At 40.6% G+C, this 25,034-nt stretch overlaps 2 protein-coding genes across 6 annotated transcripts; both read right to left on the bottom strand.

Annotated features, from left to right (window-relative positions):
* Positions 1-6,326: 6,326 nt before the first annotated feature.
* Positions 6,327-13,426, bottom strand: LOC112004563 (protein unc-13 homolog). Of its 5 annotated transcripts, none has more exons than XM_065766110.1 (11): positions 13,063-13,426; positions 12,711-12,775; positions 12,080-12,350; positions 11,835-11,952; positions 11,583-11,733; positions 10,666-10,833; positions 8,377-8,475; positions 8,031-8,240; positions 7,841-7,942; positions 6,887-7,117; positions 6,327-6,540 (listed from the first exon to the last, which is right to left on the bottom strand). In XM_065766110.1, exons 1-11 carry the CDS (start codon positions 13,247-13,249, stop codon positions 6,439-6,441), a joined length of 1,704 nt encoding a protein of 567 aa, XP_065622182.1. In that variant the 5' UTR covers positions 13,250-13,426; the 3' UTR covers positions 6,327-6,438. The 5 variants fall into 5 exon arrangements, with proteins under 5 accessions (XP_065622182.1, XP_023892571.1, XP_065622183.1 ...); XM_024036803.2 differs by having other exon boundaries at positions 6,330-6,540; positions 11,835-11,901; XM_065766111.1 differs by lacking the exon at positions 6,327-6,540 and having other exon boundaries at positions 6,982-7,110.
* A 9,201-nt stretch (positions 13,427-22,627) lies between these two features.
* LOC136064408 (uncharacterized) lies at positions 22,628-23,236 on the bottom strand. Its single transcript, XM_065766103.1, has one exon. The coding sequence runs from the start codon at positions 23,234-23,236 to the stop codon at positions 22,628-22,630; it is 609 nt and encodes a 202-aa protein (XP_065622175.1).
* Between the last annotated feature and the right edge of the window lie 1,798 nt (positions 23,237-25,034).

Genomic DNA, 25,034 nt, shown 5'->3' with positions numbered 1-25,034 from the left:
TATTCATATAAAATTCTAACATTCTTTCTTACTTATCAAAAAAAAAAAAAAAAAAAAATCTAATGTTCTTTTTTATTTTTCATTTCTCATGTTTATTAGTGTTAGAAATAATTTTTTTAAGAGTTAGATGTCCCACACCTGGGAGATGACATTAGAGTTGGATTGGAGAAATATAGGTGTAAAGAAATTTCTTTATTCAAATATTTTTTAAAAATACACATAACAAATAAGTAATATAAAGGGCATTGTAGTGGGGCGAACACAAAAACAAGTCTTGGGCCTAATTATAATAAATAAATAAAAAACAATGGGCCCAATGAGAATATCAGCCCAAGAAATAGGGATCAACCCCACGATGGCCAACCCATTTCTTAATCAATGCACGCAAAACCTCGAGTCCTCGGTTATGCCCAACATCCACCCAGGCAGCATACAAAGGTCACCTCCAAGGTCTATTCGAGCTAACGAGATAAGTAGCAGAAAGACCAAACTTCTACAAGATAGTCCTTTAAAGGTTCCTGGAGATTCCACAACCGCCTCCACATTGAGATAGGTTGCCAGCCTGACATCACCACATTCAATGCAGAGGAACAGTTTGAACAGAAAGACCAAACTTCTACAAGATAGTCCTTTAAAGGTTCCTGGAGATTCCACAACCGCCTCCACATTGAGATAGGTTGCCAGCCTGACATCACCACATTCAATGCAGAGGAACAGTTTGAACAGTAGGAGGAGCCCTCGAAGTCTCCATCCATGATGAAAAACCTGCAAAAGAAGAGTTAGATAAGACTAGGAGTTATTCAAGTGGACTTCTGAACAATGAAAAATACCTCAGAAATCTCCGTTCATGATGAAAAACCATGAAAAGAAGGGCCCGATAAGATCAGAGGCAATCCAAGTGGCAATCCAGGTGGACTGGGACAAAAGATGAAGAAGAGTATAGCTCATATAAAAGGAAGAAACTAAGACTCAAAAAGGGGATAATGTAACATATGACACTAAAATTAATAAAGGAGATTCTGGTTTTTTACGTGTTCTTGTCCAAACTTCCCAACTTCCCATTGTGGATCAATATCAACCCACGTCATAAATTAATTGTAACACATCTTTTGCTTAGTATCTTAATCCAAGAGAAGCAGGGCAACGCTCTTACAATTGGCGCCGTTTGTGGGAAATTCCACCAAGCAGTAGGTTTGGGAAGAACATACTACAAGTATGGCAAGTAGAGACGGATCCAAACGTTCTAGATCTAGTAGATTAGTTAGGTCGACCACCTGACCCCACCGTATGTAGGTTGGGAATAGAAGAGAACATCCTAGCGACGGAAGGGAGTCTAGCTTCACTATAACCCTATCTCCTTCTCCTTCAAGGAGGGAGGAAACGCCAACCAGCCAGGTCAATAGAACCTAGGCCAGTAGTTGGAGTGAAGAAGTAAAAGATCTTTGGAGACAAGTGCGAGCTCTGCACCAAGAGATCCAAAGGAAAGAAAGAATTAGGGAGAAATCCTAGTGATGAATGCAGCAGCTAAAGTACGAGGGCAGGAAACTGACATTCTCCCTGGCTCAGAAATAGATCAAGGTCTTTGAGGAGGGAGGGGTCAAAACCAACTCATCACCATGGGGGATATGCACTGCGGAATCAAGGGATGGATGCTGTGAATTGGGCCTTACAACAGGTCTCTAAGTCCCCATTCTCTGCTGAGATCGAGAGCTCAAATCCACCCTGCAGATTTGTCTGACCTGTCTTTGTAATCTATAATGGGAAATCAGACCTTGTTGAACATGTAAGTCATTTCAATCAAAGTATGGCTCTGTATGCTCGAAATGAACCCTAATGTGCAAAGTCTTCTTATCTAGCCCAAGCCCCACAGCCATGAGATGGTTCGACGTCCTAGAGGAAGGAACGGTTCATAGCTATAGGGAATTAACGAGGGCCTTCGAAGCTAGATTCATAACTTGTAGTCGAGTTTCCCAACCCATTGATTCCCTATTGACCATCACTATGAAGGAAGGGGAAACCCTACGGTCTTACACTAATAGGTACTAGGAATTGTACAATGACTTTGGAGGGAGTAACTGTAAGGTGGCAGCTAGTACCTTTAGAATAGGACTGCCCGAGGAATTCGGGCTAAGGAAATCCCTCACTAAAAACCCTATTGAAAGCATGCACAGGCTCGTGGAACAGATTGAGGAGTAATAGCTGCAAGCTCGGGTGAAAGGAAAGTCAGTGGTAGTGGAAAGGGGAGAAGGAAAAATGGACCAATTGCCTTTAAGACCAAGAAATAATTTCTTTCCTCCAAATCCTAGATCAAGGGCCGAGGTGGTTAGTTCCATCTTCAAAGAACTTGTCCACCAAATTTTGGAAAAAATCAAGCATGAACCATATTTCAGGTGGCCGATAAGTCGGGCGAAGATGCATCCCAAAGAAATCAAAGTCTGAATTGTTTGTATCATCGGGAGTGTGGACACACAACGAAAGATTGCAGGGTCATGCGAGATCATTTGAACCATCTGGCTAGGACTGGGCATTTAAATGATTTCTTATCACCAAACCAAGCTATCAATCCCAACCCCTAAGGCTCATAGCAGTTAAGAAATGGGTGTCTTTCCCTCGGAATGATAGAAGTGATACACGCAGCAGGGATTAGTGATCTTCCTTGGGGATCTGGAGTCATGATTGTGATGCCCCATATCGGTCCTAGTCCTCGGTTTAGTTCGGGAAAGAGGAAAAGATCGGAACCAGAATTGATATTGGGATTTACAGACCAAGATAAAGAAGGGACCACCCAACCACATCGCGATGCCCTCGTGGTCACTCTACAAATAGCTGGCTATGATGTTTTGGTGAACTTCATAGTGGTTCATGCTTATTCCCCCTATACGGCCATCTTGGCCTGACCTTGGTTGCATGACATCGAAGCTGTGCCATCCTCTCTACACTAGAAAGTGAAGTTTCCTACTGAACAGAGAGTGGTAGAAATCAAGGGGGACCAGAATACAGCTCGGCAGTGTTGTATAGCCGCCATTTCTCAGAAAAATCAAACTCATAAAGATTTGGCTGACATTACTCAACATCCATAGCAATCATAGTCAAAGGTCTGAGTGTCAGATAGTCAATGCAAGGACCTCACAAAGGTTTACATCGATGCTGAGGTGGATAAATATTTCCAAGTTAGCCAATAACTTTCATTACTTGATAAAGTAGAATTGCTACTATTTTTAGTTTAGAATTTAGATGGTTTTGCATGGAGCCCTTGTGATGTATCTGGGGTGGATTTGAACTTTATTTGCCACCGATTAAATGTGAATCCTGAGTACACTCCTAAGAAACAAAGGCCCTAGCCATCGTCTTATATTCATGCTGAGGCAGTAAAAGAGGAGGTAGACAAGTAGGGGCGATAAAAGAAGTATTCTATCCGAACTAGTTGGCAAATATAGTGGTGGTAAAGAAGAAAATCGGAAAATGGAGAGTGTGTGTCGATTTTACGGACCTAAATAAGGCATGTCCAAAAGATCCTTTCCTGGTCCGGAAAATAGATCAACTAGTTGATGCGACATTCGGTCATCCGAGAATGAGTTTCTTAGACGCATTTCAAGGATACCATCAGATAGCCTCGGCACCCGAGGATCAAGAAAAGACTTCGTTCATCTCCCTAGAGGGGAACTATCACTATATGGTAATGCCTTTTGGATTAAAAAATGCAGGGTCGACTTACCAAAGAATGGTTACTAGGATGTTCAAGGACCAACTTGGGAAAAACATGGAGGCGTACATAGATGATATAGTAGTAAAAAGCAAGGAAGCTCAGAAACATCTGGAGGATTTGTTCGAGGTGTTTGGAGTCCTGAGAAGGCATTGTCTGAGATTAAATGCCTCGAAGTGGCATTTGGCGTTGGTTTAGGAAAGTTCCTCAGCTATATGATTACTCATCAAGGGATAGAGGTGAACCTCGATCAGATCACGGCAATACAATGCCTACAGCCCCCGAGGAATCCCAAAGAGGTACAACGTCTGACAGGAATGGTTGCATCTCCAAATCGGCAGAACGCTGTAAGCCCTTCTTCCAACTCCTGAAGAAATAGAATGATTATGTATGGACACCCGAGTGTGAGGAGGCATTCCAAAGGCTGAAAGAATATTTAATGAAGGCCCCAATACTCTCACGGCTCGAGAGTGGAGAGAATCTATACATGTATCTATCAATGTCAGACCATGCCGTAAGTGTAGTCCTAGTCAGAATAGAAATAGTTTCTCAAAAACTGGTGTATTACGTGAGCAAGACACTGCTCGAAGCTGAAGTGAGATACCTTGCCATAGAAAAGATTGCCCTAGCTCTGGTGCATGCAACCAGATAGCTACTTCACTATTTTTAGGCCCACACAATCATTTTCCTCATTGAATACCCACTTAGGCATTATTAAGGAGAGATGACTTCTCAGGGAGGATAGCAAAATGGGGAACTGCGCTAGGGGNCAAATATGCAACTACTTCCCAGCAGCAGCAGAACAAGTAGATAAAAAATAATAATAAAAATAAAAAAACACTTTACCATATGAGTCTGTACAGCTAAAATCACTATTAACTGTTTTGCTAAAAACTGAGCAGAAACGAAACCCCTCTTTAGGCAGTGAGATGCTTGTTTTATTTTATTTTGTTTTTTTATCTTTCAAAATATTTTAACATATTCTTGAGACTTTGGTGTATCTCTTGTTATTTCCCGTGTACGTGGGCTGTGCCCCTTTGTACTCTTTTAAAGAGATTTGTTAGCATTAATGAAAAAGAATTTGGGGTATTTTTATAATTCTCAGGTTTCAGGTATAGGCTTTTGTTTTGATCTACTAGGTCTTATTTTGTGTTTTACCATGCAATGGGTATTTGTAGATTATTAGGTATTTAGTTTGGGCTTAGTAATCAAAGTCCATTAAGTCCAAGTCATATTAGGATTACATTGAATTTTAGATAAACATTTAAGTAACTTTTTAAACTAAATGGTTTGAGCTAAATGGCGAACAAGTTTTATAAGAAACCCATCAAGGTGCAACTTAGTGGTTGGAGGCTTGGGATGAGCTGTAGGCCTAGACATCTTGGGTTCGATCCACTCTAGGAGTTCCCCTAGATTACTGATACACACATCTGGCAGGTGGGTTGTGTATCCGTGGTTTACTCCCCAAGGATGAGGTCCAAAAGGCCCCACCTTAGTGGGGTTCCACGTCATTTAGAAGAAGAAAAAAAAAAAAAAAGATTTTATAAGAATTTCGCAATAATAATTCCCTTGAGAATGTGTAATGCAATCCTTTTCCTCTTCCTTTTTCTTGTCTCCAAAAATTCATCCTGCCATCAAATACTACAATCCAACCTTGATTTAATGCACTTAAACCCCAAAAGGCCCCAAGTCAACCCACCATCATCTAGGAAACAAAACAATCCAAACAAGCCCGCTAAGGATTGGTTCCAATTGGCAAAAATACCAACAAGGTCCTTGAACCAATGGGAAGAGAACAAGAAATGCCTAAATAGCCAAAACACACACACAATCTAGCAACAGCATGACAATAACAAAGAGATAAGCAACTGCCTCAGAATACAAACACAGAAAATCAGCTAACCAAGGCCAGGCCTCTATAGGTCTAACTTACTGACCATTAAGAGCCTATGCAGCAAAGCAAGCTGCAACAATTCTTTCACAAGTAATAAATATATTATATTACGCCAAAAGCCTTGTAGCTCAATTGGCACCTTCTGGCTTTTCCAACAAAGATATCTAGGGTTCAAATTTCCCCTCCCCCAACTACTAAATTATCAAAAATAAAATTATTATATTTACACCCCCCCCCCCCCAAAAAAAAAAAAAAGGTTCAGTGGCAGCATGCAAAGTTTCCTCCTAGAAATTACACTCTGAAGTTTAAAAGAACAAGAAAATCCAAAAATGAATTACCTTGAACAGTGAACACTGCCTAGAGCATCTATACAATCATACAAAAATCCCAAATTCCAATGACAAGGATGAAATGCTGCAACATTCTCCGCTAGAGTTTGAACAAGAGATTAACTCAAAAATGGCCCTTCCTATCAAGAATCTATCATCTTCTGTTGTTGATACCCAACAAATTGCTAAATTATTATTTTTGAAATCATGAGGTCAGCACAATTTAGAACTTTCATTCTCAACCAGAAAGGTAAAAGAAGAGAGGAGAGAGGTAGGCAAATTAGCATATTAAAAGACGCCAAAGCGCCCCAGGGGGGGTGGGGTGTGCAGGGATTCTACAACAAGGCACACGAAGAAAGAAAAAGAAAAAATAAACTATTATGGCTTAGAAGGTAGCGAGGGCATAGGAATAGGATTACTGGAAAATATTTATCAAGCACGGGGAGAAAAAGAAATATGTTAGGCCATGAAATTAGTATATGATTGATTCAACTACCAAAATAAATGTGAACTTACACAGCAGCAAAACGAACCTTGATATCACCAGAATCACCGGAAGTAAGAATTCCAACTGCTGACATCAAGTTCATTACCCTAGAGAAGTTTGTAGGTTCCTGAAACAATAATCTCATAATGAGAAGAACTTCTCTGAAAATAAAAAGGAACAAGAACACAGTTTACAATGTGTAGGTATATGAGGGACTTCAAAGGATGCAACAAAAGCCAGTGAACAATAAAGAACATGTGCATCCAAATCTACCTATTATTCAGAAGAAAATAATAATAATAAAAAAGTTAAAAATAAAAATACAGTTCAGTGAAAACACCTAAATTAGGCAAAGAACAAAGAAATACAGGCCATTTACTGCATATTGTTACAATCTCATAATTTTTTTTAATGTCACTTAAATTTGAACAATGGAATATTATATAAGAAAACTATTGAGGAATAGGTATTACCCGACTGAAATGTAGGTGATAATCTTGCAGCTTATCATCACACCAACTGCTTATCGAGAAGAAAACAGCCTGCACCAAACCTAACTTTATTTCACTGCCATTGTATTGCCTTGAACATGCTAGGCTATCCATGTACTGCTCTTCCTTCTGATCAGCATGGTCACCAGACAAAACTTTCTGCAACTCATGGAGAGCATGTTCTAATAGCATAGCCTCATTTGTCCCTACATACTTCAATAGGGAAAATTGCCTTAGATAAATATTAAAAATCATACATATGTATAGTTTGAAAATATAGCTTATAGGGTATTCTGCATTAAAATGAGAGTAACTAAGGACCGTCTTATATAAATAGCCATATAGCTAGTAAATATATTTCATAAAATCCACTGCTCTGAAATTCAGAAATGGTTCAGTCCCATCAAACAATTAACATATGGAATCAAAAACTATAGAGAAACATTTCAACACCAGATCAAAAAGGTGTGTTTATACTTTTATCCTTCAACTAACAAAATTGTTGCTAAATTTTACAGTGTATACAAGAATATGAGATCTTACCCTCCACAACCATATTGCAGATACATACGGTAATTAGTATGACATGAATTCTACTAGCATTTATTTGATGCACTATAATTCAGCATTAGACATCCCTCTCAAGATTATTTTATCAGCTACTGTAATTTCACTTAGAACCAGAAAGTGTATTTTACAACACCTATAGAATTATTTAATTTTCAAGATTACAAGTTCTAATAAGATAAAGAAAATGAACAAAACTACAACATTAACTCACACTGGCCATAAAAGATCGAACAAATCTGAACTACACAACGAGGTAAACCACTATAAAAATAAATTATTACTATCACAAAACAATGACTAAAGAAACCAGTCACATGGCTACATCAACAAATCCATGAACATTAAAGGCTGTTGAGATTATGTTACCTGCTGGAAAAGGACCCACCCATATAATGCATTATGCATTTTCTGTGTGATGCCTAAAATACACCAGGTCAATTTGTTAAGCATCAGCAGTTCATTAGATTCCTAAGCACAAATAACAAACTGAACATCATTAAAAGTTAAACTACGTCACAAAACCACTTAATTGAAATTAATATAAGAAAACATATACCTCTATGAACTGGCCTTCATCAAGAACATCAAACACACCAAAAAGTAACTTCTCATAAAGTCTAATGTTCAAGTGATAACCAGCAGTCCAACAATAGGTTTCACCCTGGATACTAAATTTTCCCGACAGAGACGACAACTTTAATTCCACTTGTGTGATAGGCAACAGAACCTCAGCCCGTTCAGAAGGGGACATCGTGATGTCCCACTCCTACAATATCCAACAGACCAATGATCCATTATTAGATTTTATGAAAAAAACAGAAAAAAAAAAATTCAGAGCAGCTGATACAAAAATTATACCAAACTCAAAACATTTTTTGATAAACAAACTCAAAACATGATACCTTAGAATTTCTGATCTTTGAGAGAGAGCTTTTAATGGTTTCACGTTCATATGCTTCAAGATTAGCAGAGAAGTAAAGAAGCTCTTCTAAGATACTTGCCTATAAAATGGATGCAAACAATATTGTAAGTCAGTTAATATAACGACTTCTTTTTGGATAAATAATAGTCTAGCATAAAGACATCTGGAGAACTACAAGAACACCAGCTACAGTGTTCATTATTATATTCATAATCTCACATAGTTAAGATTCTTACTATTTATTTTGGCTTAAATAATTGAACACCATATTTTTTATCAAACAAAGTTTTCCTCCAAACTAGGTTGGAGGAATTGCATGACAGTTTAAAAGATCGTGCACAAGTATTATATATCATGATTCATCAAATCATTTAAACAAGTCAAATGACTTTAAAGTAGATCACACGACTAAAAGTACACATAGATAGTCTTTGAAATTGCCGCATAGTGAGTTGGAGGAACTATCTTCCAAACAGAAAACATTGCTTTTTCTTTTTGTTTTTTCCTTTTATCAGGACTAAACAGTTGAAATCAAAGCACTACCAGCTTATGCGGGAGAGTTAAAGAGGAAACTATTTTAATCTAGTATTATTTTATTTCATATCTTGGGATCCAATATTTCCTTCAACGCATATTTGGGACCAGATGATATGGAAGTTGAAGCCTAATGGGGATTTTGAGATCCATTCATTTTATAATAAGTTGCAAGATTCTTCTTCCGTTGTCTTTCCCTGGAAGGGTATTTGGAAAGTTAAGGCCTATCGGCTTGTTTCCTTCTTCGTTTGGACTATAGCTTGGAACAAGATTCTCACGGGTGACAATTTGAAACTTAGGAGTTTTGATTTGTTAATTGGTGCATTATGTGTTGTCGTTCTGGGAAGATTGTGGATCACTTACTGCTTCATTGTGAGAAGGCTCATCGGTTGTGAAGTTTTATTTTTAAATCTTTTGGGACTTCGTGAGTCTTACCAAAAACAGTTCCAGATCTACATTGGTTGGTGGAATTAGTGGAGGAAGCACTTGTCTAAATTTTGGAATTTAGTTCCTTTGTGCTTATTGTGGTGTCTTTGGAAGGAGCGCAATCGACAGACTTTTGAGGACTTGAATAACTCCAGAGGTCAGTTACTTGCTTCTTTTAGTGTATCACTATTAGACTAGTCTCGGGCTTGGGAACTCACATCTAGTGATTTTCTCCCTTCATTCCTTTGTCCTCTTTTGTAATTAGTTTTCTTCTTGGTTTTTTTCCCTTTTATGTTTCTTCTTTTCTTTGTAAATTTTCGTTTGCTTTGTGCTTTTCATGCATAAAGTAGCCTTTTGAATATACATCTTTCTTACTTATAAAAGAAAAAAAAAAAAAAAAAAAAGGCCAAATGTATCTTTATTTTAGGCCCCAATAGTTTAGTAGGTTATTAGTATTTTATTCCTAGAAACAACGTTATTTTTGTAAAAACAAAGTTAGCTCCAAACTGGTTTGGAGTTATCTCTTTCAATCCACTATGTAGCGAGTTATAAGACTATCCATGTGTATTATTTAAACAAGTCACATAACTTATTAAAAAGTCATATAACTAAATTTACTCATGAATGGTCTCTTCAATCTCCACATAGTGGGTTAGAGGGAGATAGCTCCAAACCTGTTTAGAGCTAAACTTCTATGAAGGATTTATATGATGAATCAAAATCCCTCCATGGACCAATGCCAACTCCAGCTAACCATAGGTGCTAATTCTTAGAGGTTTTCTTTCACTTCGTGTTGACTCCAAGCAAGTCTAGGTGTAGACACCCAATTTTATAACACGCTTTTAATTAAATAAGTGGCAACTCCCATGTAAAACCATCTATCTAGGGGGAAAAAAACGTCTACAGTGAAATGCCCATTTTGAGGGACATCACACCTGGGGTTGCAATCATTCACACTAGGTCATCTATCTTTTATTTTCCTGTTGCAAACATCTAGTTTGTCTATCCAAGATTGTGAAGTTTGGCCACATAGTGGGTTATGGCCAGGTGTCACCATCACTTACAAGATTGTGAAGTGTCAAATTCACTATCCAAACACAGAATGAAATTGCTGAGGTTGTTTCAATCTCCAATAAATCCTGATCTATGTATTCACGCAAAACTAAAGCAAGGGTGTGAAGTTTAGTTGATTCTCAAACATGTGGGAAACGTGAATTCTTTATGCCAAACAATAGTGTATATAGATAGTTTAACCTGTTCTACTACGCAAAGGATTTATAATAAAACATTAGGCAAAGTTAAGCAATACCTGTCTACTCTTCCAATGTATATAAGACTTTTCATTAAGAAAATCAGACTTGAATACGCTATTCAAAAGTCCCAATGAGATTTTAGGAATATCAATTGATTCCCAGATTCTCCTGCCAGCCAGTTGTGTCAATCTCTGTCTTATGCATGCATCCATTGCTTCTGAAATCTATCAAAAAAGTAACAACTTACCTCATTGGTTGAAGCAATGGTTAAACAATTAAAGTAAGCAAATTGAAGTGAGAAACATAATACTTTTCACTTAGCTAATTTATTGATTGCAGCACTGCACAGAGACACAAAGACTCAGTATTTTATGAAAAATCTATGTATAATATAATTGAAATCAAAAGAGCCTTTCTTTCATTTTATCACATTCTTAAAGTGGGAGGATTAAGTGAAAATAATAACATCAAAAAGGATAAAGTTAAAAAATTGACAAATAAAAATGTATTTAATGACACAACAAAACTTCTATCTAATGATTTCACAATTTGGTAAAATTTAGCTTGAGACCAAAAATAATAAAACTAATAGAGGAAAGGAAAGAATAGTATGTAAACTGGAGATGGATCAAAAACTGCCAGCCAGGCACTAAGAGTACATACAAACATGTTTTAAAGTGCAACAGTGGCTTGTTCAAACTGCTCAAATGCATACCAATTATTTGGCATTTACCATGCATACACACAAATGAAGATCCATGTGTCATTCAATAGTCACCCATTAACATATATGGTCAGTAATACATCTAATGCAAACAAATGTATTTCTGACATAAAAATCAGTTGACATTCATACAGAACCAACCATTTCAAAATCCTTCCATGTGTTTTATGAAAGTCAACTTTAAGATATTTTTCAGGCACATAAAGAATGGCAGCTAACATTCGTTAAGAAAAGGACATTATAGCTTGCCTGCATCTGAATGCGAATGGTGTCTACAAGCTCTGAATGTCTCCCTCGACCCTGAGATTGTTGGTTTATTTTCTCCCTTTTAGTCTTTAACCCTGACAAAAACTTAGAACTCTTCTCTTTCCTTCTATCCTCAACTGTATGTACTTCAATCCTAGTTATATAGAGGGCAAGAGTGACAGATTGAGAACGCAAGAGAGAGAATGCATACTAATCACACACACACACACATGCAAAGAAAGAAAGAAAGCTTACCCAGAAAAAACCAAAGATGAAAGCAATATTTCATAGGCTGATTCTTGTAAGTCATCATCAGACAATCCTTCAAGAATCCTGAACGTATGTATCAGTGGACTCAAAAGATGAAAACACGCTTCAGGATAGAAATACATGCATTCATAAAACACAAATAAATATATATATATATTATTTTTTTTTACAGGAGATTACTTCACCCATATTTCCAAGTACTGAAAAGTTCAAAGTAAACCAACCAATACCTGTGTTCAAGCAAGGTAATCCTAATGGAGGAATGTTTACATCCTCTACTTGTGACAAAGGTGTGCATGTTGTCGCATTGTATTTAGGACTAAAGTTATCCATAGATGCTCCAATGTTCTCAACAATCAAAGGATCCGGCTGCCTAGATGAATATGATGCATTATCAGCAGTTCGGTTCACATCAATTGGTGGCGGAGCTCTCCTGGGAGGTGATCCAGACATGTCTGGATCAGAAAGAAGAAAATAGGAATCCCCTAATTGAGATTGAATCTACCAAAACAAAAAGGCATATAGTGAGATAGCATCAGCTGAGGCTCAAAATATAGAAATTCAGTGTAAATCTAAATTTTTCACTGCTTCAAACTACAATTCCTTCCTTGTAACAAATAACAGAAACCAGATATTAGAAGAAGAAAAAAATTGCAATATTTCAAGTACATTTTTACATATACCTGTTCGACAAATCAAAAACCTAAATCTCTAATTACCATTCTACTAAGTGGAAATTCAAAACTAAATATCTAATTACTCAGCAACCAAACAAGAACTAAATAAATTTAAAATAAATATACAATCACATAAGTATTTGCCTAACACAACGTAAACAAAGATACAGAGTATTTCCCTCACCATAACTGGATACGAAGATTCATCGAAGTACTTCTTAGTTGCTTCAGAAATATCAACCACTCCACCTAATGACAACAATACAATAACAATTTAAACATTGAGATCCAAAATCCACACCAAAAAATTAAAAATTAAAAATTAAGATGCAATCCATTTAATCACCGATAAAAGAAACAAAAAAAAAAATAGCAATAATTAATAGTGACCTAATTCCTAAGCTGAACCAAACAGCTGTATTAGGCACAGTTCAGTTGAGTGTAATTCTTCATTTCACAGTTCCTAACTCTGTTTGGCTGCCGAGAAAACAAAAGGAAAATTAAACAAACTCTAAGAGAAATGAAAAAATACTAACCGGATTTGATGGAGTGTAGGATGTAATCGACGCTGAGATTATCAAAATCGAGGTCGCGGAGAGAGGTGACGTGGCCGGCTGGGGTTCGGAGCTCTTTGATCAGAGAAGAGGAGAAGAGGAACTCTAAGAGGTTGCGACGGTCTCGACGGTATCGCTGTAATAGAAGATAAGGCTGCTCCTCCATCATATGTAATCAGAGAGAGAGAGCGAGCGAGAAAAAGAGGAACAAGAAGAAGAAATGGGAAAAGAGGAGGCTGGGTTGGGTTGGTTCGATCGGAGAACTGAGAGTACGACAAGGAGTAAAACCAAAAGGTGTTCAGTATTCGAGGAGCGCGAAAGGCTGAAAGGAGAGGCTAAATTTGACAATTCATCATTTTTTTTTTCTCTTTTTTTGTTCTGTGTGAATTATATTTGGGCCCATTTGAAAAAAAGCGCGTGTCCAAAAGATGGCCAATGCGTGGGTCCCTTTCTCATGTGGATTTCTCTTTCTTTTTTTTCTTTTTTTTTTGATGGGAAATGTGGATTTCTCTTTATTCAAGTGAAACCATAATTTGTTTGCTTAGCTAAAAAAAAATATATATATATATATATATAAAACACTGTTTTTTGATTTCATTTTCAATTTTTAGTGGTTCCTACTATTAAAAAATTGTTTTAATTTTAGCATTTTTATTCAATTTTTATTTTAGTATCTTAAAAATTAGATTTGAATACAAAAAATGGAAACAATTTTTCAAGGTTTTCATTTTTTATAAATATTAATACAATGGCATATTCATAAATATTATGAAAACAAAAAGTTACTTTATTTTAGTAATTTGATGTGTTTGAGTGAGAAAAGTTACTCTTTTTTTTTTTAAGTAGAAAGCAAATACCAAACTCGGTTATTGTGCACACTGAAAATGAGGCTAATGGGCTGGGCCTCGTTCAAGCTCACAACTTATTTGTATGGTGAGTTTGGATTTTCTACTTTGAGTCGTTCTCGGCATAGAGACTCAATGAGATCACTTTCTCTCTCTACGCTGCTTCCCTCTTTCTCCACTCTCCTCCTTTCTCTAGAATCTCCCTTCTCCCTTTACTCTTTATTTCTCTTTCTTTCTTTTCCCAAAACCTTCCAACCCCCATTTCTTCCCCCAACCTCTCATATTTATAGCTCTAAGTTAGTGGAGAGGCTACGATTACCTCCCCGGTTAGTGCAATGGGAGGTCCAATATTATCAACCATATGTGGGTGGTTAGGTGGGAGTAGGATGAGGCGAGAGTGGCCTTAGAACTTGGTTCCCACTTCAGCAGGCGTGCCCGGCTGCCATGCTCCTAGGTACTGCTGGGTACGCAAATGATGATATGTTCAGGCGTTATTCTTCCTTTATTGTCCGGTAATGGTCCTCCGAGCAAGGATCAAGTGATGACACCTAGGCTTGCAATTCACGTGGGCTTAGACTGGGATCTTGGGTAGAAAAAGGTTAGGGCCATGGGCCATACTGTTGTGTTTGAACTTAAGGCCCAAATGGGCTTGGGCACCACAAGGACATACATTAGCCCCCCCCCCCTTGATTCATGCCCGGCTAACGGGAAGAATCAAGGAGCCCAGTGTATACATTTGTTTAAAAAGGCTAACAGGCGGAAGCTAGCGCGGTTCCAGAAACCCATTAATGCGCTCTCAAAAGACGTGCTGCTTCTAATCGTTTGGTTCANTTCTACTTTGAGTCGTTCTCGGCATAGAGACTCAATGAGATCACTTTCTCTCTCTACGCTGCTTCCCTCTTTCTCCACTCTCCTCCTTTCTCTAGAATCTCCCTTCTCCCTTTACTCTTTATTTCTCTTTCTTTCTTTTCCCAAAACCTTCCAACCCCCATTTCTTCCCCCAACCTCTCATATTTATAGCTCTAAGTTAGTGGAGAGGCTACGATTACCTCCCCGGTTAGTGCAATGGGAGGTCCAATATTATCAACCATATGTGGGTGGTTAGGTGGGAGTAGGATGAGGCGAGAGTGGCCTTAGAACTTGGTTCCCACTTCAGCAGGCGTGCCCGGCTGCCATGCTCCTAGGTACTGCTGGGTACGCAAATGATGATATGTTCAGGCGTTATTCTTCCTTTATTGTCCGGTAATGGTCCTCCGAGCAAGGATCAAGTGATGACACCTAGGCTTGCAATCCACGTGGGCTTAGACTGGGATCTTGGGTAGAAAAAGGTTGGGGCCATGGGCCATACTGTTGTGTTTGAACTTAAGGCCCAAATGGGCTTGGGCACCACAAGGACATACATTAGCCCCCCCCCCCTTGATTCATGCCCGGCTAACGGGAAGAATCAAGGAGCCCAGTGTATACATTTGTTTAAAAAGGCTAACAGGCGGAAGCTAGCGCGGTTCCAGAAACCCATTAATGCGCTCTCAAAAGACGTGCTGCTTCTAATCGTTTGGTTCAGCCGTCATCATTAACTGACGGTTTGCAAACCAAAGAGGCGTGTGTGTCAGTGGGCGTTGGCATCCGTTCAAATCCCTCGTTAATTGAGCCCTATTGTTGTTAATTAGACGCTGCTCTTCCCTCCTTCGCTTCTATAAATAGTTCATCCCAAATCATTTCTCCACTTTTTTTACTCTCCTCTCTTTGAATTTTCTCTCTGCCAAGCATCCATCTGTGCATTTACTCGCCCGCCCAAAGCCCCCTTTTCTTCCTTAGAGCCCAAAGTAAGTCTCGTACCTCTTCCTTTTACTTCAGCATCTTCCTTCGAGTTTCTTCCTTCAATTTTAGACTTTAAGATGGGATATGCTTTTCTCCTGAACACCGTAACGTCTTTAGCCACCTTTAGGCAAAAGTTTGATATTTCTGATGATGTGGAGGTGACATATTGCCACGAGAGCAAATTTGACCTCCACAGAGGGGAACAAATTGATTTCTTTCCTTTAATGGCGATCCTAGAGGGTGGGGTTAGGTTTCCCGTGGACCCTCTCTTACTCGATACACTTAGGTACTATGGGTTGTGCCCCGACCAACTCCCCCCAAACTTTACCGAGTAGTCAGTTGTATTAGTAGGTTGAACCATACGTTCGGTTTACAATTAAACCACCATGATATAAACCACATGTACAGTCTATGTGGGAATAAGAATACAAACTATTTTTTAAAGGTTAAAGATAAGCGGGTACGGCTGATATCATGCCTACCTAATTCCAATAGGAATTCAGCCGGGGAGTTCGTCTAGATGCATGACAACTGGTTTGCCAGGGATATCCCCTGCCCCCTCACACGTCGCAAAATGGGTTCGTATTGACTTCTAACTTAAACGTCTTTCTTTTATGGTTATTTTACTCACCTAAATACTGACGTGATGTTCCGTCTATACATACATTCATTATTTCTTCATCTATTTTATTTCATTTGTTTATTATTGTTTTTCTTCTTTCTTTCTTTTTTTTTTTATAGACGATAGATTGTTCACCCCAGAGATCAGGGGGTCCATGTGAGGGATTTGAACTTCGTACTTAGGTCCGAGATATTCGTTCACTAGGACGGACAACTTCGAGCATCCCATCTTATTCTCAGAGTCGAACTGGTCTACTCCACTTGGCAACCCTTCAAGCAAGCGCGTATCCCGACACTTACGAGAACTTGCACACATGCCCGTTAAGGAGGAGGCTCCCGTCCAAGAGAAACCCGCCCAACCTGAAGAGCCAGTTGACCCCGAGGCTCCCGTGTTGGTAGCCGAGCAAGTGACCGTTGATATTACTGACCTTTCTGACACAGAATCTGACCGTAGTGGAGATATGGTGACCCAGAAGACCCTAACCATTGATCGTTTTGTGCTCGGAGCACGGCAGTTAGCGCAACAACAACCACCATAAGGCCAAGGCCATACGCCTCCTCCCCCTCCTCCTTCCCAAACAGGATGAACTTGAAAAAGGCAACGCGTCAGCAAGCAAACCCCTACCGAGCCGGGAGACGCCATAACTCGGGTCCCCCCCCAACCGTCCAAGGGCATCGTCATACAGGAGCCACAAGCTCAAGCTAGGATGGGCGTAGCGTCTTCCTCCCAAGCGGCTCAGTTGTGGCAACCCAAGTTTTTCTTGGAAGACAAGCCACTCCCCGAGAGCATTAGTGTACGAGTTTGGGAGAAAGGTGAAGGGGGTCACGTTGCCCAAAGCTTAGCGCACGGACTTCTCTTGCCCGAGGATGTACACACTTACAAGCAGGGGACAAAGGAGTCCATAAGGAGAAGGTTGCAGTGGTTCACTGTCGCAGTAATCCTTCACTTACTAACTTCTTATCAATCTTTGTACGCATTTATTATTTATTATTTATTATTGCCATTGACAACATGTATACATATGCATACTTATTTTTATCTTCTGCCGTACTGACACCTGAGGTTTCATTAGGCTGCCCAGCTGGCTCACATTCTCGATGGGCGTCTGAAGGAACTTTCCAAGGATGTCGATCGGGAAAGGGCGGCCAAGGAGGCGGCCGCCAAGACAACAAAAGAAAGGATAAAGGCCGCTAATACTACCGAGAAGAAAGCCATTGCTGAGGAGAAGGCTAAGGCGCTGGCGGAGAATAGGTGCACAAAATTTTTAGTGAAGCAGAACGAAGCAAATGTAAAATTAGCCGAGGCGGAAGGTCTGAATATAGCTCATGTTGAGGAACTCGCTGATCTGAGAGTGGCATTAGGGGTTGCCAAAGAAAAATGGTACCATGAAGGGTTTGTCGACGCAGAAAATTCCGTGGAGCCGATTGTGAATCAAGCTCGGAAGCTGGGTTTTGAAGCTGGTTGGTTGGTTGCCTTGAAGGTCATGGGGTTCCTGAAGATTCTCCTCTTAGGGACCCCGACCAAATACCCTTTCCCAGTTTTACTCTGGCTACACAGAACCCCCCGGCGCCTGCTAACGAAGAAGAAACGGCAAGCTTTAGGGAATTGGTGGAGCAAATAGACGCTAATGTGGAAGATGATGCGGAATTCACCAGTGTCCCCCACCCTACCAATCAGCGCAGTGAAGATATAGCTCAGTACCCCACCGACCAGCAGCCAACCGAGCCTGCCGCCCATATGCACCTCGCAAATTATCAAACTTAGATGCCGAACAAGACTGCTAACGTTTTCTTTTAGCCTATGTTTTTATCGCATTTTTCCTTTTTACTTGGTTTGCCTATGTCATAAGGCTGTGGTGACTAAACAATCATTACTTTGCCTTGTTTCAACTTTTTCATGGTCACCGGGCTTTGGTGACAGGACAACGGTTTCGTTTTTATGCGTTTATTTTACTTATGTGAGGTTTATCTGTCGAACACTTGCCTCAATTGTTTTCATAAAGGCTTATTATCATGTTATCTTCCTTGTCATATTCTCCTATTTTCATGCATGCATACTTTCCTAATGATCAGTAATATGTGTGGGCAATAGGTTTCTGTCCTTAGGATATTTTTTAGCATTAAAGTTTCCACCTGCTCGGTGATAGTGATCGAACCGGGCAACAGGCTTCTGTCTTTAGGATATTTTTAGCATTAAGGTTCCACCTGCTTGTGATAATGATCGAATCGGGCAGCAGGGTTTTGTCCTTAGGATTTTTTTAGCCTTAAGGTTTCCACTTGCTCGGTAATAGTGATCAAACCGAGCAGCAGGCTTCTATCCTTAGGATATTTTTTAGCATTAAGGTTTCTACCTGCTCGGTGATAATGATTGAACCAAGTAGTAGGCTTCTATCCCTAGGATATTTTTAGCATTAACGTTTCCACATGCTCTGTGATAGTGATCGAACCGGGTAGCAGGCTTCTGTCCTTAGGATATTTTTTAGCATTAAGATTTCCACCTTCTCAGTGATAGCGATCGAATTGGGCAGCAGGCTTCTATCCTTAGGATATTTTTTAGCATTAAGGTTTCCACTTGCTTGGTGATAGTGATTGAACCGAGCAGCAGGCTTCTGTCCTTAGGATATTTTTTAGCATTAAGGTTTCCACCTGCTCGATGATAGTAATTGAACCAAGTAGTAGGCTTCTATCCTTATGATATTTTTAGCATTAAGTTTTCCACATGCTCGGTGATAATGATCGAACCGGGCAACAAGGTTCTGTCCTTAGGATTTTTTTAGCATTAAGGTTTCCACTTGCTCAGTGATAGTGATCGAACTGGGCAGCAGGCTTCTATCCTTAGGATATTTTTTAGCATTAAGGTTTTCACCTGCTCGGTGATAGTGATTGAACAAGCAGTAGGCTTCTGTCCTTAGGATATTTTTAGCATTAAGGTTTCCACATGCTCGGTGATAGTGATCGAACAGGGTAGCAGGCTTCTGTCCTTAGGATATTTTTTGCATTATATTTCACCTTCTCAGTGATAGTGATCGAACCGGGCAACAGCTTTCTGTCCTTAGGATATTTTTTACATTAAGGTTTCCACTTGCTCGGTGATAGTGATCGAACCGGGCGCAGGCTTCTATCCTTAGGATATTTTTTAGCATTAAGGTTTCCACTTGCTCGGTGATAGTAATCGAACCGCAGGCACACTAAATTGCCTTATCTTTACACCTCGGTTATATCGCTGAGCAAGTTTTTGCTGATATTCTGCCAGCTGTACAGTCACCGATTCCCAACACTCTTCCAACCAATTCAAACGCTTCGCCATCAGCTTATCATTTTACGTGGGGTCGAATCCTACAACCCGCGTGCTGCAAAGGTTTATCTCGGTTGGTATTATTGCTTTAGCCCCGTACGTCAAGGAAAACGAAGTCTCACCCATGGACTTACTGGGGGTGGTTTGGTACGCCTACAAAATGTTAGGTAGCTCCTTAGCCCACCTCCCTCTTGCGCCGTCGATCTCTTCTTTAGCTCATTCAGGATTACCTTGTTGGTGGCCTCGGCTTGATCATTGCTTTGCGGATAGGCTGGTGTGGAATACCTATTTTTGATGCCGAGATCACTACAAAACTCACAGAAAGCTTTGCTATCAAATTGCAGTCCATTATTAGATTTCAGTGAGTCCGACACCCCAAACTTGGTGACTATGTTTCTCTATATAAACTTTTGACATCCACGTCACGAATGTTAGCTAAAGCCTCTGCTTCTGCCCATTTGGTGAAGTAATTTATGGTCACCAGCACAAATCTTCTGTTGTCGGTTGCCCGAGGAAATGGGCCGAGAATATCCAGCCCCCATTGTGTAAAGGGCCAAGGACTGCTGACCGGATTTAGGTGACCTGCCGGCTGATGGATCAATGATGCATGCTTTTGGCACTGTTCGCACTTTCGTACGTATTCGACAGCGTTCTTCTGCATTTGTGGCCACCAAAATCCCTAAGTCATTACTCGATGTGCCAACGAGCGCCCCCTACATGACTGCCACACACTCAGCCATAAAGCTCGGCCAGGAGTTCACTCACCTTATCTGGGTGCAGACACAAAAGGTACGGCCCCCCAAAAGACCTTCTATACAGTTGGCGATCTGTCGATAACCAGTACCGAGGCGCTACTTGACGAACCCTACTGTCTTCTTTCTCATCACCCGGGACTCGATCTTCAGCTAGGAATTCTATGATTAGGTCCATCCAGCTCGGCCCGGTTGCCTCAATCACGGCTATACCGAACCCCTCTTTGCCAACGCTATCCACCACACAAATGCTCGGTTTTGGTATTAGTTCTACCTTGATCAGCTGAGGGACCTCCTCTATCGTCGACGATGCTAGCGTGGCCAAGGAGTCAACATGTCTATTCAGTGCCTGGCCCACTTGGGACACCTTCACTGTGCTAAACTTGTTTAGAACTTGCCTCGTCGACTACAAGTACGCCTTCATCCGGGGGTCTCGGGCTTCAAAGGTTCCCTAGACTTGGTTAACAACCAACTGAGAATCCAAATATACTTCCACGTCCCAGGCACCCATTTCAAAAACCACTCTCAATCCGACAAGCAAGGCCTCGTACTCGGCCTCGTTATTAGAGGCTCTGAACCCCAGCCTAAAAGAATGCTCCAACTGTATCCCTTCGAGGGTGATAACAACGATCCCGGCGCCGGACCCCAAGGCACTCGACGCTCCATCCACAAATACCTTCAACGGGCGACTCTCAACATGATAGACCATCTCCCCATCGTTCTTAGGAGAAAACTCCGCAACAAAATTGGTGAGGACTTGCCCCTTTATTGAATTTCGTGGTCTATAATGTATGTCAAAGGAACCCGGCCTAGTCCCCCACTTAGCTATTCGGCCCATGAAGTCTGATCTCTCTAGCAACGATTGTAGAGGATACTCAGTCAGGACATACACCGCATGGGCCTCAAAGTAATGCAGCAACTTCCTTGTGGCATGTATTAGGGCTAGCGCTAACTTTTCCAAGGGTAAGTACCTCGTCTCGGCATTGACCAAAGTCTTACTAATGTAATACACGGGCTGCTACACTCCCCGGTCCCTAAGCAGAATGGCACTAACTGCATGATCAAACACCGACAGGTACATGAATAAATCCTCTTCGGGCTCTAGGGCCGTCAACATGGGCACTTGCATTAAATACTCCTTCAAATCTCGGAAAGCCTTATCACATTCCTCATTCCATTAAAATCCTCTCCACTTCTTCAGGAGCTAGTAAAATTTTTCGCAACGATCAGCGAATTTGGAAATGAACCGGTTAAGGGTGGCAAGCATTCTTGTCAATACTTGCACTTCTTTCGGATTGCTCAACGGCTTTAGACGCTTTACGACCTCTATTTGTTCTGGTTTTACTTTTATTCTCCGGTTAGTGGTTAGATACCTTAGGAATTTACCAGCCCCTACTCCAAAAGCACATTTCTCGGCATTAAGGTGTAACTTATGTCGCCGAAGAATTTCAACCACCTCTCGGAGGTCCTTTATGTGCCGCACCTGCTCCCTACTTTTTACCACCATGTCATCAATGTAAACTTCAACCGTCCATCCTATCTTATCCCGCAACATTCTCATCATCATCCACTGGTAGGTGGCCTCGGCATTCTTTAACCCAAAATGCATTACAATGTAGTGATAGTTGGCGTCCGGGGAGATGAATGCTATCTTCTCTCGATCCTCGGGGGCAAGGGCAATTTGGTGGTACCCTTGAAAGGCATCCAAAAAGCTCATTCTCAGGTGTCCGTAAATGACGTCTACCAGCCGGTTAATCTTCGGCATTGGAAACGGGTCTTTCAGACATGCTCATTTCAAGTTAGTAAAATCTACGCAAACTCTCCACTTGCCGCTCTTCTTCTTCACTACCACGGTGTTCACCAACCATTCTAGGAAATAGATTTCCCTTATTGTCTCAGCCTCTTTCAGCCTTTGAACTTTCACTTTTACTACCTCAACGTGCTCCTTAGCTGATCTTCTCGCCTTCTACTTCTTAGGAGGAAACGAGGAGTCTACGTTAAGTTTATAAACGATGAAGTCGGGATCCACCCCGGGCACCTCATATGGACTCCATGCGAACACATCCACATTCTGTATAAGGAATAGCAACATCTCTACCCTCTCCTGATCCTTTAGGCCCTCTCCTACTTGGAAGTGCCTGCCGACATCCGGCAATATTCTTACTTTCACCATCTGCTCATCCGGCTCCCTTTTCTTCTTGAGAATTCTATAATTGCTATAAAAGGATCCGCAGTAATGGGTCCATTTGCTCGACTTTTTCCTTCTGGTCGGTTCTCTCTTTCTTCCAATCTACTAAGACAACTAAGCATTGTCTAGCCGTCCGCTGGCTGCCTTGTACCACAGCAATTCCCTGCTCTGTAGGAAACTTGACTTTTACGTGTAGGGTAGATGAAACAGCCCCCATTGTGTGAATCCATGGTCTTCCTAGTATCGCCGTGTATGGGGAGAACGAAGAAATTACTATAAACATTACCACCACTTTCCTGCCTTCCATATTCATGGGTAGAGAGATTTGCCCATCGGGAACCACTACTTTGCCATCGAACCCGACCAAGGGTGTACTGTACCTCGAGAGGTCTTCGTTCTTCAGTCCTAACCCCCTAAATAAGTTCGGGTACATCACGTCGGCCTCATTCCCCTGGTCTATCATCACTCTCTTTACTAAGAAACCATTTATCCTGGCCGTGACTATTAACGCATCGTCGTGTGGTTGTACCGTTCCTTCTAAATCACTATCATCAAAGGCGATGGGCTCTCGGGTAAGTTTTATCTTCTTCCTGGACCGCTGCATATTCGAGCTACCATGCACTGATTCTACAGCCATTACTCATTTCCCTTTCATTGTGGTGAGGCCCCTTGGGGCAGCATGGATAACCTCAATTATGCCTAGAGGAGGCGGGAGGGGGTTCCCCCTATTTGGAGTGCCTTGCCTCGTTCCTCGGTCTCCTGCGTCCACCACGAACTCCTTTAGATACCCTGCCTTGACAAGCTGGCTGAGATGATCTCTCAACACTCGGCATTACTTGGCAGTGTGGCCATTGTCTTTGTGGTAAGTGCAATACAAGTTCTAATTCCTCCTAGATGGATCATCACCCATTTTGTTCGGCCACCTAAAGGAAGGATGGTAATTTTTGCCCGACCCGCGGGTACTCGGCTCGGCTCGACCCTAATGGGTCGGATTTTACCCGATCCGATTAGGAATAGGGTCGGGTATGGGTTTAAAAAAAAATCGAAGTGAGTCCGGGTCGGGTCCGGGTTTTATCAAAAAAACCTAAAACCCGACCCGAGACCCGGCTCGGTTAAAAACTTGGTAGCCTAAAATTACAAAAATACCCTACTATATATATATATATATATATTCCTATATTATAACCCTAAATCCATAATCCCTCACTTCTTCACTCTTCAGCCGACACTCACTCTCCCTCTCCCTCTTCCTCTCCTTCAGCTCCGTCTGACACTCCCTCTCCCTCAGCAACTCACTCCAACACTCCCTCACTCCCTCAGTCACGTCTCCCTCACCTCTTCACCCTCACTCCGAAGCCTCACTCCCTCAGTCACCCCTCCCTCACTTTGAAGTCTGAACTAAATCAACTGATCTTCCTTACAGCCTCAGTACTAACTTTGAGGTCTGAACTAAATCAACTGATCTTCCTTACAGCCTCAGTACTAACTTTGAAGTCTGAATTGAATCAACTGATCTTCCTTCCCTTTTTGTCATCCCATCAGGTACAAAAATTCTTCAAAGCTTTTTCCTATTCTATATGAAAACAAAGTGTTTTTCATTATACTGAGACTCTTGATTTCTAATGAATATATTTATGCTATAAGAAAATATTAGTTGGTGGAAGCTTTTAGTTTAGAAAACATTTTTGCGGAAGCTTAAATTTTTGGTACTGGTTGAATTTTTGGTACTACAAATTCTATTGTGATCCGCATTCTATAGAATAATGCTCATACATATTGTTCTTAAGAAACAATTAGTTGCGTTGCAAGTCTTTTGTATTTCTCACGCTTAACCACGTCTCCCACTTTCCGATTACTCTTTGTATATTATTGATTTCGTCACATTTGTGCTCTATCAACCTTTCCCTGTAATTTTGGGTTCACGGTTTGCTTTCAGTCCCTCCAACATCATATTACATTGGCATTGTCTCTCCTTTGCATTCCATTTCTATATTCTTTCCCACTTGATTGTAAAAAAATATTGCTGATGCTCAACTTGTTAATATTAAGAGATAGTTTTTATGCATTTTCATAGCACACTTGGTTCATCTCAAGTTTGTGTTGCCAATTGGTTGTATGTTAGAGCTGTTGGGAGGTATAATAAATTCTTCAGATAATGAACATGAGTTCTTGGTCACCATGGCCGTTAAGATCTAGCTCAAATGACATCTCCTCTTCCACAATAATCTGATAGAGGGTGAGGTTTTGGGTTTAAGACCCAATGGTTACATATATATCCTATCAATAAAAAAGAAAAGTTCTTGGTCATCTTGTGTGTTTATAATTTTCTTTAGCATAGAGTTGCACATTTCTGCTTCATATTCCAACAGAATTTTGCAACCACCCACTATTTGGTACACTTACTCAAAGACATGAAGGTCCAAACACTTTCTTTC

The sequence above is a fragment of the Quercus suber genome, unplaced genomic scaffold (assembly GCF_002906115.3).
Source record: "Quercus suber isolate HL8 unplaced genomic scaffold, Cork oak 2.0 scaffold_681, whole genome shotgun sequence".
Classification (NCBI taxonomy): domain Eukaryota; kingdom Viridiplantae; phylum Streptophyta; class Magnoliopsida; order Fagales; family Fagaceae; genus Quercus; species Quercus suber.
This window is presented reverse-complemented; position numbering and strand designations above follow the sequence as displayed.

Coding starts and splice junctions, on each gene's coding strand:
- LOC112004563 (XM_065766110.1), bottom strand. CDS start 13,249: ATGATGGAGGAGCAGCCTTATCTTCTATTACAGCGATACCGTCGAGAC. Junction 12,776..13,062: donor CCTACACTCCATCAAATCCG/GTTAGTATTTTT, acceptor TGTTGTCATTAG/GTGGAGTGGTTGATATTTCT. Junction 8,476..10,665: donor TACATTGGAAGAGTAGACAG/GTATTGCTTAAC, acceptor TCCATTTTATAG/GCAAGTATCTTAGAAGAGCT.
- LOC136064408 (XM_065766103.1), bottom strand. CDS start 23,236: ATGGCTGTAGAATCAGTGCATGGTAGCTCGAATATGCAGCGGTCCAGG.